The sequence below is a fragment of the Strigops habroptila genome, chromosome 6 (genome assembly GCF_004027225.2).
Source record: "Strigops habroptila isolate Jane chromosome 6, bStrHab1.2.pri, whole genome shotgun sequence".
In the NCBI taxonomy this organism is placed as follows: Eukaryota; Metazoa; Chordata; class Aves; order Psittaciformes; family Psittacidae; genus Strigops; species Strigops habroptila.
The window spans coordinates 4211069-4225684 of record NC_044282.2 but is presented as its reverse complement, the minus strand read 5'-3'; the positions used below and the strand labels follow the sequence as shown (position 1 = coordinate 4225684).

Below are 14616 nucleotides of genomic sequence, written 5' to 3'. Positions count from 1 at the left end.
AAAATTTTAAATTATAATTACTTGTATGACGCAATGAAATTATGTCTTTGAAAATGAAATTACATGTATTTCTTTTATACAAAAATTGCTAATTTTTTTTTTTTAACAACTTCGTGTGGGCAGAAGTCTGTTATGTTTTCATTCAGTGCAAAACAAATGAAACAGAAAAAAGAAATGTTAATTCCCCAAATTTACACACTAAGAACTTGTGGCATATGCATTTGGAAATCATTCCTTTGTTCAGATTTATCCTTTATCTGGACAGCTTAACATTGGTGTGAGACCAAGATTGGAAACTCAGAACTGTGTGCTCCTACATGTCACAGAGAGTCTGAGTGAAGTGCTGCTTGTCAGCAACTTTGTTTGACATAGATGACTCAGATGACTATTTGAGGCACAGAACTGGGCATTTTGAAAGCTCAGCCTCATTTTGTCCTAGTGAAGAGGTTAAATTATTGGAAAACATTTGTTGGGGAGTAATTTTTAAATATGTCCTTGAACTTTTTCATAAATAATATTAGGATTATGTTAACAACAGCTATTTCAAATATTAAAAATTACTTACATACAGCAAAGTAAAATCTCTGAACACTGAATTTCAGGTGCGTCTTTGGGTTAAGATGTTAACTCTAGCAGCTACAGAAAACAGCAATACGGTGCCTGTTCATATTTACTGTTGCATGGTGGCTTGACTTATTTATTTGTGCTTCCCCCACATTTTCCTATCTTTCTGCCATAACCACACTGCAGAAAAGGATATTTTATAGCTATCCAATTATAAAATGAGGGGAGTTCAGTTTTCCAATGTACCTCAGTTCCCCAGAGGTACTTCCATTTCTTCTGAAACCAGGAAATAATGAAGTTCTCCGGGACTGCTTGATTATCTGTGATTTTTCCAGCCCAAGGCATTTGGATAAATCACTAAAAGAATCTGATAAGCATCCAAACTCCTAGAGACTTAACAGAAGTTATATGCTGGTTGAGGTTCATCATCACTAGCTTTTAGGAAGTGGGGAAGTAAGGTTTAGCTGACTTTGGAATATCGATATGCCAGAGAAACTATAAATGAGATGTGTAATTGTTGGAGTTTTTCAATTAAAATAATTTTAATCTAAAACTTGCACTAAAATTACATATCACTTTTCTAAAGGCCTGTTTTAACTAATAATTTACACAGCATAGGAGTTGAAGGTTGTATTGTTTTTAAGAAATTGATGGTGATAGGAAGCTGTAGGTGTACATACGCTGCCATCTTCTGGTGTACTTAACGACCTGCACCGATCATTTCTTCGACATCTGTACTAAGCGCATGGTGAGCATACTCTCTTATAGTTTATCAATCATTTGGATTTTTTTCAACAGGAGTGTGATCAAGTTCATATAGATGATGTTTCTTCTGATGATAACGGACAAGACCTAAGGTGAGCAGCATTTGTTTCTTTTTTCTTTTTCTTCAAAGATTAAATAAATTGAGCATTTACAGGAATACATTGTATTTATTTTTACTGTATTTTGGGTGTTTGCAGTACCTACAGTTTTGCAACTGATGGCTTCCATGCAGCTGCAAGTAGTGCAAACCTTTGTCTGCCAACAGGTGTAAGAGGAGGGGTTGACTGGATGAGGAAGCTGGCTTTCCGTTACAGAAGAGTAAAAGAGTTGTATAATACTTACAAGAACAACATAGGAGGTGAGTTTAAGTGTCAAAACTAATTCAGAGTGCTGATTAGGTTAAACTGTATGGCAGTGAACTCCCACCGAGGGAATGTGCCTTGGAAGCCATAGAATGAATGGGAAGTGATGTGACTGGACCTTGGGCTATTGAAAGCTACTGACTGTAATGGCAGAGCCAACATTGTGCTGTTATGGAGGAGAACCAGAGATGGGAAAACTGAGCAGGTCTCCATACAGCTTTCACAAAGCCCGTTTTTCTCCTTCAGACCCAGCTTGGGTATATTCACGTTACTGACTGCTTGAGCCATTTTTAATACCTCAGACATGCTGTCACTGTAGGAAAGAGGCTGTATAGTTTCTGCAGTACAAATTACTTGTGGCTGGCCTTTTCCATCCTATAATTTCATGATCTGGTTGGTGACAACACAATATTGTGCTAAACTCTCTGCTGGGTACCTTCTTGTCTGTTTTCACCAGTGGATGAAATAAATTCTGGCACTGCCATGCCACTAGCCCCCTTCGTTGACTCTCTAGCTTACATAGTTAATTGTGTTAGCAAGAAATACAAATCTCATTTGGGCCAAGAGCTTTCCTGCATTTGTGGACTCACTGATGTCTATGACAGCAGGCTTGTAGGAAATCAAACAGCAGAACTGAAAGAATCTGTCCTGGAGAATCCTGTGTGACTTGAAGGGACAGCCATCCCTCTTCCGAGGAGGGCAATATGTCGACTGACTCCCTCAAGGAGAGACTCTGGGAACAGGGAATACTTACAAGTCTTCAGGCAACTTCAGGCTACAGCCACAGTTGAGGATAAGCTGAGCTCGACCCAGCCAGGAAAGAGTCCAAGTGAACACTCTCCCATCCTATAACATAGGCTTTTTCAACTCATCTGAAATTTATTTCAGAGGAACCTGAAACCCAAAGTAAAGCTCACCTTCAGTAAAACCAGTTTCGTGGGGGTTTAGCGCTTCCTGCAGTCTCTCAAAAGTGGGAAAACCGTATAAATAACATGGGCAATGATTTAGTCCTTACCTAAGTTATGTAAATCTGCAATATACATTTTCACTCTGAGTAGCTCGGAGTCTTTACTTGACAAAGGAAGGAGCAATAGGACCAAAGAGTGACAGCAGATGGTTCGCTTTCACTTGCCCTGCCTTGCCCTTCTTTGGTATCATGAATAGAGGTTTTATATATTAATACCTCTGGAAACAGTATTAACCAAAATGTTACTGTGTTTTATTATATCTCCTAATTCATCTAAGATTCTAAAGTTTTTGGATTTCATAAAACTTTTAACACTAGTAAGAGCACAAGTCCAAGAGCACAGCAAAAGGAAACATACTAAGAGGAGCAATCATTGCAAAGGAAGAGTGCAGATACGGTGCATTGTATCAAGGGTTTTATCCTCATCCACAAATACTGCTTCTGAAATATATTTCATCTTTAGTGGGCATGTTTCTTCATTCATCCTCTACTTAGCTTTTTAATAATCTCTTTTATAACACATGTATCTATATATTTCAAAATAGCTGTTAGAAGGCAACAGAAGGCTAGACCTAACTAGGTATTTTTAGGTTGCTTCATTTCAGATTTTTGTAAGACAGTCATCACCACTTCTTGTGAACATAGGGTGTGAAAGAGAAGAGGGATACGAAAGGTCATGAAGCCTGCTTCCCTGCTCTTCCAGGATCAAATCTAATTCTAAAGTACTTTGGTTCCAAAAAATTCATGTCTCAACATTCAGCAGGTTGGGTATTTTTTTAAAATCTAACTGTTCATACCCAACAGGAGATTTTAAGGCGCTTTTAAGGACTGACTGAGATATGAGAACATAAAGTGTACAGCCATTTCAGGGCTGTAAATGCTATCAAAGGAGCTATCACTGGTAACTACAACAGGACATGAAGAGCAAGTCATCAGCAAACAAGTGTATTTCCAGATGTATTAATCTGAGGTTCACCTATATACAGTCGCAGCACAGTTTTAAACATATGCAGATACTGCAAAGGCAAGTTTATTCTAATGTCTTTTTTTGTTTCTGCCTATGTTCCCGATGGCATAGATCTTCTTCTCAGTTTTACCTTTCTCCTTTTCCTCCGCATCCCACCAGGGGATGGAGAGAGCGAGTGGCTGCATGGTACTTAGTCACTGGCTGGGGTTTAAACCATGACACTGAGAGTAAGACGTATGTGAAGAAGAAGTAGGTTTTAAAAATATGTGTTTCTGAAAGGTATACTTTGAAATGTCGTAAAATAGCCTGAATAGACAAAAGAAAAAGTTAAAATTCAGATGACTAATATCTGCAATATTGTCTGACATTGCTTGGTACAGAGGAGTGCAAATAAAAACAGGGCGCAATTTACTGACCCTTGAAGAAAACATATTTTCTCTTTGTTTTTTCAAGTTCTAATGGAGTTTAAAATATAAACAGTGATCTTAAAATCTATACATTCCAGCTAATATACAGAATTCAATTTTTTTTTTCTTTTCTTGCTTTTTTACATAAAAGGACTCCTGGGGCCCGCTAAAAGAGATGCATGGTTGCAATTAAGAGCAGAGATTGAAGCTCTGACAGACTCCTGGCTAACAAATGCACTTAAATCACTATCAATTATCAGCACAAGGTATGTATTTGAGTCAACTGTAAAAAAGTTTCTAGTTTCAGAACAGGGTGCCCAGAGAAGCTGTGGCTGCCCCATCCCTGGCAGTGTTCAAGGCCAGGTTGGATGGGGCTTTGAGCAACCTGGTCTAGTAGAAGGTGTCCCTGCTCATGGCAGGGTGGGGTGTTGGAATTAGATGATCTTTAAGGTCCCTTCCAACCCAAACCTTTCTATTATTCTGTGAAATCATAGCTATTTGCTCTGAGCTCCATATTCACACCATGGTCATGCTCACATTCCAGCCTGTCAGTGAGTACGGTAGCAAGGCTCTAAGTTTTCTGTTGTGTAACTGCTATCACAAATTGGCTATTCAGGTTTTCATCTTCAGCATTCAATGCTAGCTTATTAACACAATTATTTTTATCTCTCTCTCTACTCTTGAAACATGAAGAAAGTGATGTTGTACTGAAATGCGTATTGGTTGGTTATTTCCCCTCTAGACAGGACTAGCAAATTATGGTTTTGCATTCTCTTAATCCTTTTATTTCTCTGGTAGCTACTGCCAATTAATTGCCAGCATGAAAATGATGCTTTCAAAGCATTTGAGTGCCTATTTTCAGAGGTATTGAGTGATCTTAATTGTCTGTATCTTAGGGCCTGGATCTTTTTTTTTTTCTTTTATAAGCCAGTGTGGAATATTTCCTACAAATCAGTCCTCCCATATTCTTTTAAAGGATTTTGCCAGAGTTTTCTGGAAGTGATGGTGCTGAGTGAAAGTAAATGTTGAGGATTCCTGAATATGCTCTCCACAACTGGTTTACCTCATCAGCACTTGGGTAATGGTTTTAGACTATTTAAACTTAAACTATTTCTCTCATTTTAGGAGTAACTGTGTAAACGTGTTGGTAACAACAACTCAGCTTATCCCAGCCCTTGCAAAAGTTCTACTATACAGTTTAGGAGGAGCTTTTCCTATTGAAAATATTTACAGTGCAACCAAAATAGGTAAGAAAATTATTCTTTCATCCATTCTGACTGCACTGCATTACCAATATATTTTTGCCAGCAGTGGATGAATTTCAAGACACTTCTCTGACACTTACAGTGTTAGTTATAGGGTTTAGGCATTGTGTATGTTCAGATGTGTTTATGTCGATAAATTCCAAATTCACCTTATTTTCAATGATACCTGAAGGAATAAAGGTCCCCAAACTGATTTAAAGCCTCAGAAACTCCTAAACATGGTGCAGAAAACAAAAAGCGTGCAGAAAAGAATGAAGAAAAGTGTTTTGTGAATTCAAAGCAGAACTTCTTTAAAATTGCCTCTGCTCTGACCTTGAGCTCTGTGTAAGCTAGGCCACCACTTCACAAGCTTTTTCTGGAATCATAGTACATCAATGATGGTAGCGACAACTGTTGTCAACAGAAGCTGTGTTGATAGATGCCGCAAGGGCATTTCTCTATTCTATTGATAAGTGTGTACCTCTTGTGTGCTATAGTTTGGAAATATATGGCTTCTGGAAATTGCACCCAAAATTTTCTTGTAAACCAAGAAAAGTTACCATTCCTGTGAAATGTGACTCAGCCTACAATGACTGATAATTTTGGCAGATTTCATGATTTACCAATTATTAATTCAGGAATGCTTAACTTCTGTACCTATGACATGTACCCATATAACATAAGTTCATTAACAAAAGCATTACAGTATGTTTTCTAAATTATTTTCACAAGTCAAAAAACAGTGCATATTCTAAAAGAGTGTCAGGAAAAACTATCACCTCAGTGATTCTTTAATTAGCTATAGCTGTTCTCTAGACAGATATGCCTCAAATACTTTGAAATCTTAAGGCACAAAGTATCCCAAATACCACATGGTACTGTGCAGCCTCTGGAATGAATGTCATCTGTCATACAGCCTGTACATGTTGGATTCAATCACTGAGATTGCACTTGGACCAAAGGAACGAGCATTAACAAATAGTGCCAACAGCACAGAAGGGGGTGGTGAAGTGAAGCACAGTCTCTGGAGGCGCTGTCGAAGTAATTCTGCACCAGGAATTCCTTCTGGGAACAGTGTGGCCGCTGTTACACCCCTGTCGGGAGCACAGCAAACTCTGGGGTACAAGATCTCTCTCTATTTTTCATCTCAGTGATCTCTGCACTGTGTTGAGCACAGGACTGTAATTGCAGCTCTTGCTTGCACACACTGAAATCTTGTCCTCACTCAATAGTTAATACTCACGATGCTTTTCCTAATCATAAGCCCTTTTTTGTGGGCCAGCTTTAAAAAAGCAAGAGGAGAGCAAGGAGTAAGAATGGGAGATCTAGAAATCATGAGCTTGTGAGAAGAGATTAAAAACCTGGGGTGGGGATAGTCATAATAAAAGATAAGGTAAAAAGCTATTGCAGACAGGAAAGAAAGAACCTTTCTCTACATTGATGGGAGGTATCACAATAGGTGATGATTTCTTTGCAACAGGGCACGTATAGGTTGCATGTCAAAGAGAAACCTTGTAATGGAAAGGGTTAATTAAATATGAAGATCACGTGTGGAAATAGTGAAATCACTAGGACAGTTTGATAGCACAATCATTATTTATAAAAAATGAACCTGTATACAATTAGAAGGTTGGTAGATGACTTTGCTTGGTCCCTTTCAGTCCTGTTTATTGTTGTTACTGGATTAGCCTGCTTGCTTCCACATTTCTTCAAAAGAGCCAAATGCTTCATGAAGTTCTCCCAGGAATGTGTTGTTCAATTTTATTTTGCTTGTCCATTGTGCTTTGAACAGTTTCTCCATTGCTACATCACTCATTGTTGCAGATAAATTAGAATTAAAACTTCTGCTTTCCTTGAAAAAATACTACTGCAATAATAGGGAAATATTTACATTCAGTTCTTCATTTACTGAGTTATTACTTTTTGCAGTGCTGCTGATTCCTTTATCTTAGTGGCTGTCCTATAACTATTAAGAAAGAGATTTAGTTTTACCTGGAACAGCTTAGTGTCACTAAGGAGATTAATTGCTTCTACTAGTTTTGGCTCTAAATCCCAAGGCTGGGAACTTAAAAAAAGTAGTAGTAACAATGTCTTACCACTGCACTAGTCCTTTGTAAGGCTTCACCATAACTCACTTGATAGCTTGAATAAGTAGTGCATTGTTTTTCAGGCAAAGAGAGCTGTTTTGAGCGTATAGTGTCCAGATTTGGCACTAACATAACTTATGTTGTGATTGGAGATGGCCGAGATGAAGAACATGCAGCTAATCAGGTAACTTCACTCTGAACTCTTATCTCATTTATCTTCCAGGGAAAGAAAGTTGCTTTGAACGAATAATGCAAAGGTTTGGCAGAAAAGTAGTATATGTTGTAATTGGGGATGGTGTAGAAGAAGAACAGGCAGCAAAAAAGGTAACCTGTCTTCTGAAATGTTGGTGTGATACCTAGCTACTAATGCAAGCCTTTCTGTTTGCATTTCTGTCAGTGTTGCACAATTGCAGAATGACAAATAATTTCGGTCCACAGATGCAAGGCAACAAGAGCATGATGAGATCAAAACTTAGAGTAAAATGAACCATTTGGATTCTAGCATTTGCTTCACTTCAGTTTGGAACGAAAAAAAATGCAAAATTATTGTAAAAATGAATGAAAAATGATTGCAGCTAAAATGTCTGATGCTTCAGGCAAATAAACAGAAGAGATAGAAAGGGCTATTTTATTATAGTTGGGTGGTGTTTTTCTTTAAATGGTGAAATCATAGAGGTTTCAAGAGAGGCGTTATGGAGAATGTGGAAAAACATCTGAAGGACTGTGCAATTTTTTTGCTAACATAGATGAAGATCTGTAGTTTTCTGGACCAAATATGATGAACATATAATTTGCTTCAAGAAAGACATATCTGCAAAAGAAAAAAGAACACGACATAGAGATTGTGCACCAAACCTGTGTTGCTAAAAAAAGAACAGTTTCCTTAGAAATATTCAGTTTTTTCATGATAATGATACAAGTCAAAATTTCACCAAATAAGTTTTAAATGTTCAGAAACAGAGCAGATTAGTAATTTGCACCATGCTTCCCAGTTTAACCCTGGAAGTGTGTAGAAACTGAAAAATTTTGCCTCACAATGTCTGTGCAGGACAAGTGATATAAGTATTGTTGTGCTAGGAGTAGCAAAATAAAGTTCCCTTTTAGTGTTGTAGCTGGAATGGGAACAAAATGAAAATAAACCAAAATGCTCATTCCAAATGGTTCCTTATTACAGGTGCAGTATTGGTGATGGGTCTTTTATAGTTTGTGCTAAACAAAGGTGGTTGGATTGTGTACTTTCCCGTTTAGCATGCTTTTTTCTTAATATTGGCTATATTGCATGGATAGATACAGAATTCAAAGAGATGGGTGAATATAACACACTACAAATAGATCTGAACACAACATGAAATAATGGGGTTTTTTCCTATTCTGATGATATGCTGAAGGAGAGTAGTGCATATATCTGCATCTCTCACAGACACTTTCTGATGCTTTCTGTGACACAAATTATCTTTTTCTAACCAGAAATGTTTCTTTTTCTAACCCAGAAATGTCTTATCCAAAGAGATTTCTTTCCCCGCCTCCCGGATAGAATAAAAAGTAATCCAGCTCTGTTTCAAAGGGTTGCGTGTGAAGCTCTTTTAATGAAAGTCTCATAGACCTTTAAATGATGGTTTGCTATTTTGCAAAGTCTAATAAATGGAGCAGAAAGGGCTTTCCTATTAATGCTCCTTGGTATGGGTTTGCATGCTAACAATAAGCAAATAGTCCTTAGTAAGCAACAGGCTCTTTCCAACGAAACTATTAAGGAAGACTATCTAATTATTTTAACTTCAGTTGAACTAATAAGCTCAGATCTATTTTGGTCTGATTTTTGTCAGTACTTTACTAGCAAAAATCAATCCAGAAACACAGTGGTGTAAAATACGTGGTGGTAATCTGACTAGCCTTTTGTGTCACATACCACCCTGTGTCACAGTGTTCATCTTTCCTGACCTTTTCCCCCCTCTAACAAACACAGCACAACATGCCTTTCTGGAGGATATCCAGTCATTCGGACCTCTTGGCTCTCCATCAAGCACTGGAACTAGAGTATTTGTAACTGTGTTCTAAAGTTGGCGATCCTTTTTTTTTATATATATATATATTTCAAGTACACTGAATTTTTATGTGTGATTCAATGCCTCTGGCTTTACACATATGAATTGTCTTAAGAAGGGAAGAAATATTTGGAATTAAAAATTCCAAATTGAAGAATTCAGATTGCTGAATGGAGTTAAAACATTAGTGCTACGTAAGGAAGCTCTATGGTCTTATATATGCAACGTTTTTAAATGAATTGAAACTGTGGAGGTTGCTGGTACACACCAAGTGAGCCCTGACAGGAGTGAACAAAGGACTCGAACTGACAAAGCACCAACACCCATTTTCCAGCCAACAAGGTGGTGTTCAACAACATTCCTCAAAATGGGATATATTCTCAGCACTGAGGTTTGAACCAGACTTTAGCCTACCTAACCCAGAAAATCTGAATTGGAATGCACTCAGACTGTATAATGACAATCCTGTCTAGACCTGTAATTTGTGTAAATTATTGATGAAAATAATTTACTGTGACTTTATTAGCAGCTGATTTTGGAAGTGGATGCAATTTTTCTTTCTTTTTGGGGGGCAGGGGAGGGAGAGGGTTATATAATATTGTCTCTTTTATAAGTTTGGCAAACAGAATGTGCATAATGATGTGTTGTGCCTTAAAGAGAAGACTGTGTTCATGTGTTATAATGTAATTTTGGTTAAAAACTATGTAGATAAAAAAAACCCAAACAAACAAACCAAATCTTTGTGATAATTTTTGACATGACCAAATTTGAAATTCAAAGAAGACAAAGAGCAGGGCTGCACCAAAGCATTTGAGTATTTGTTGCAGTAAGAAAAAAATAATAAAGGAAAGTTTGTGTTTTTATTTGGATTCTGAATAATTCCACTGATTGTTTGAGGAAAGTTAAGAGTATGTTGGGAGGTTGATACTGGGGACCGCTACCTTGAAAGCTAAAAAAACTTGTTCAACATCTTTAGCATCATTTCTTGATAGTCCGACAACAGAACTAAGAGCCATATTCATGAATAACTTAGTCCACTGAAAGCCATATAGTGAGTGCACCAGCTGTGCATAACTGAACAAATTTACATTCAGCAGACAAATTTTTAGGTGGTATTACTGGAAGGTGAAAATGTGGAGTTAAGCCCAAATGAGGAATAAAACACAAGCTCGCGAGGAATAAAAAATTACTAAAGATTCCCTCAGCAGTCAGATGAACGAATGATCTACATTTAGCATATTCATGATCAACGCAAGCTGCTGAAATTGCTGGCATGGCAACATTGGCCATTTCAGGAGCACGGTCCACTTTGGTAAATACAACAGCATTTCAGTAACTTTTCCATTCTGTTCCACATTTATGTGTCTTCTGGTTTGGGTCAGCGTGATTTTCCTCACCCATTTTTGATTGCACAACAGTATTACACAGGAACAACCCTAAATGGTTTTTGAATCAGAAATTTCAGTAGCATGTCAGGCATCTGAGCAGAGGGTAAGGAGGAGATTTTTATGAAGAAATACTGAGAAATATAGTAACTTCATTTTCATAATTTCTATTAAAAATTACAGCCTATACCATGATAATTACCTTGCGAGTTTTGAATGTGCTGCCTTTCAGCTTTGGAAAATGAGCAAGGTCCACATTGCACACAGGGTCCCTAGGGGCTCCGTGTGCAGCTTGAGTATTCTGAAACAAGTGGTTTGTCTCTCATGGCAGAAGACAGAAACTGCTTTTTGATTTTTAACACTGTACATGGAGACACCTGAGGTTGCCTCCTCTCTGACCATGTGAAGAGGTGTGTGCAAGAGAAGATGTTAAATGTAAACTCCAGGATGCCTACACGAGCACAGTAGTCAGCACTGAGGTGAAGATCTTCCCTCTCTGTGCTGTGAAGCGACTGTATGTCTAGTTACCAGGTAGTAACTTGGTTAAACTTTGTAGGTCATATGAAGGTTAGTTGGTAGTTGAAAGCCTGGAGCCACTAAAAGTCCAAGGCAAAGATAAATTCATAAAAATGGGATTTCTTTGATGTGTTGGAATTGGATATGCAAGTCACCACACAGCAAACTGATTATAATTAATTTAAACTGGGCAGTTTAAAGCCATCACATGACACTTGCCATGTATGCAATCATTACATACTAGCTATTTGTGTGAAGGATTTGCATATCCAAAAGGTAAAAATGATGCATACCTTCTTTATATTTACAGTACCTGTCTAGTCAAATTTGGTCTGGAAGTACATTTTTCATTAATAATTGTAATACCAGTTTGTTGTAGTTTTTCAGGTGGGAAAAAAGTGTTTCTACTGGAATAGCAAAAAAGTTAAACAAAGCCCTTCTCAAGTTCCAGCATCATAACGCTGCATGAGAATCTTTCTCTCTTTTTTCTTTTTTTTTCTTTTTGACAAGTCATAGTGTTATTTAAATGCATGAAGCAATTTTGTTTCACTAAATTATTTGTTCAGCTTGTTCAGCTTTTCAGTGTTCTTTTCCTAATCAGATGTAAGAACAAAAAGTAGCCCAGCAACCACTGTCAGTTCTCATAAAAGGTTTGCAGTGCCTTCATTGGAGTTGTGCTTAGATCTCTGTGGTTCAGTTAATGTACTGGGCTCCTAGAAAGGAGAGGGAGGCAAAAGCGGAGGAAGTTTTGCAAAGCATGGCAAAGTTCTGCTACCATAGCAGAAGTTAATTATAAAAATAAATAATCGACAAAAACTTACATCCAAAGAAAATTCAAGGATTTAGCTCAAAAGCCTTCTTCACAATACTAGAATTATAAAAGAAAATTTCAGAGCACAAGTCCTTTCCTGCTAAGCAAATGGTGTACACGCCTACCTTTTACAGAGAAATTGCTCTGATACATTTTCCTGCATGAACAATACAGAGGAGAAAATAACCAAGGCAGAGACATAGTCACGCCAGACTGTTCCAGATGGGCCTAAGTAGATTAAACTGAAGGCTGGTCATTTTGACATTGAGTGCATTTTAATTCAACAGCATATTAGTCAGAGACTGCTGTCCTTTCAGCATCTCCTCAACAACCAAGATTGAACACAATGTCATGTTTCCAAGTATTTTGGGCAAATGAAGTATAGAATATAATGCCTTTTGCTGATACTCTTGCAGTTCTCAGTACAGAACTTGAACGCTCATTAGGCATTTGAGTAGTCAGCTTGCAGAATACAAATACTGTGTGATTGCAGTCACAAAATAGTACCTTAAATTGATGTAACTCTGTGCAGTTCAGTATATCAGTAAAAGAGGGCAGGAAAAGCTAAAAATTTTGCTTACTTTTAGATGCCTGTTGAGACTGTGCACAAAGATATAGGTAGCAATTAGCTCCCAGATCTGTGTTCATCAGAACCCAGTGTGAGCAGCAGTCTTTGCATCTAAAGCAGTTGTGGAGTATGTTCCAGTGCAAGCACTGACAAGGGAGATGAGGCCAAACCAAAATCCTGTATGCAAGTACACTTCATCTCAGGGCAGATGAAGTCCTGCAGCCAAACAGAATTGCAGAGTTTATGGAGAATATGGACTTGGCCCATGATAAGAAGACTAGATTTTAGCTGTGAGGTTGTACCCAGATCTAGGGTTTAGGTTCAAAAATCATCTCTGCTTTACAGGATTGACACCAGGCATATGCTCTAAATGAATATGGTGTTTAGTATCTCTGAAGAGGAGCTGAACTGACATGAGCCAAAATCCCAGCAACAGCACCATTTTGGAGGTATAATTGAAACCAAGGGTCTCTGTCTTGTATTAGCAGATTATAGTTTATTAGGGCCTACATAATTTAAGAAAATGTAAATTAAAATTAAAAGCTTGTAAGATTATGTACATCTTTACTATTTCTCAATAAATACTCTTGGAAATGTCATTTTCTGCACTATATGATGTTGTAAGATGTTTGGTTTGTAGCTGAAACACTCCGTACGCAATGTCTCTTAAAGGAACTGAGTGTGACCTCGGACTCTTTTTAAGTTTGTCTGTGCTTCCTTTGTCTGGAGCAACCCTGTGCCCATGTGGTCTGGTAGAGACTGGGTCACCTGCATACTGTTTGTAGGGTGCAGCCACTGGAGGGAATCTCCCTCTGCTCTGCACCGAGGTTTCCTCACCAAGAGCAGTAGGTAACCAGATGCTCCAGATGCAGCCTGAGGGACAACTAACACCTTTGTTTCCATGTCCTTGGGCCAAAATACAAACCAAACCAATTTGATAGTCTAGACATCTAGTATATTCATTTAAATTCCCTTACCATTCATTACTAATGGTATGCTAATATCCTTCTTATGGACATGGGTTGTTCAGGAGATAGACTGGGCTACTGAAGGGCAAGCAGTCATTCAGGTTGAAGCTTAGCCTCACCAGACTTTGTAAGTGTCTTTGGGAGCAGTGCTTCATGTCCTAGTGAGGTGCTCACCTTGGTTTCAAGGAAGCAGTCCCACCCAGAGTCTGACTGTGCAGGCTTTAAGGCAAAAGTGGGACCACAGGACTATCAGCACACTTGGATGTGACCTTATCATCTAGGGAACACAGCAAGTGGCAGAGCCTTGGTAACCGCAGTGCTTCAGCCACAAGAGACAGCTTGTCAATAGTGGAATTTTCCCCAGGAGTTAGACGAAAGCATGTCTGTTACAAATATAACTGTTCTGTATGTACATCTGCCTTCTACTCCAATTTTAGGAACAAAAAGGAAGATATATCAAAAATATAAAGAAGGCCCATCTACTGAGTAGGCAGCCCATAATAAAAAGTAGGTTTGACATTGCGTCTCCCAGAGGGGTTTGCATGTGACAGGAACCATTCAGTACCATTTCAGGAGAATGAGGTAAAAGGCAGTCAGAAAATTGTTTTGCTCCCCATTAAAACTGTGGGAGATTTCAGAACTTTTCCCTTTTCATATCAGGATGAAAAATGAGATATTGGGGGGTTTTATTTAAAAGCTTTTGTCTGGATTATAGCACAGAATTACCTTCATTCCTGGGAAGGTAATTCTGAGAAATTTCTGAGAAACTCAGTGCTCTAAATGTCAGTATGTCCCGTACATGACAATTTTAGTGCTGAACTACAGTAAAAATACTCTACTGAGAGCATTTATGGATGGAGAAATAACTCTACCTCATTTGGGTGCAAAAATACCTCTTCCTCATTATCCATTGCCTATAGACAATGCCCAAGGAAAACAAAACAGAAATTCAAAATGGAATTA

At 38.0% G+C, this 14616-nt stretch overlaps 1 protein-coding gene across 8 annotated transcripts in view; it reads left to right on the top strand.

Annotated features, from left to right (window-relative positions):
• EYA4 (EYA transcriptional coactivator and phosphatase 4) overlaps positions 1-11230 on the top strand; it is a 151957-nt gene extending 140727 nt beyond the window's left edge. For 4 of the 8 annotated variants that reach the window (XM_030490652.1, XM_030490649.1, XM_030490651.1 and 1 more), the window contains exons 14-19: positions 1363-1421; positions 1527-1687; positions 4184-4298; positions 5158-5279; positions 7447-7547; positions 9327-11230. In XM_030490652.1, coding sequence (XP_030346512.1) covers positions 1363-1421; positions 1527-1687; positions 4184-4298; positions 5158-5279; positions 7447-7547; positions 9327-9407 — 639 coding nt within the window. In that variant the 3' untranslated portion in view covers positions 9408-11230. Of the gene's footprint in view, positions 1-1362; positions 1422-1526; positions 1688-4183; positions 4299-5157; positions 5280-7446 lie in introns of all 8 variants that reach the window. The other 4 variants (XM_030490654.1, XM_030490653.1, XM_032920030.1 and 1 more) reach the window with 3 other exon arrangements.
• The last annotated feature ends 3386 nt before the right edge of the window (positions 11231-14616 follow it).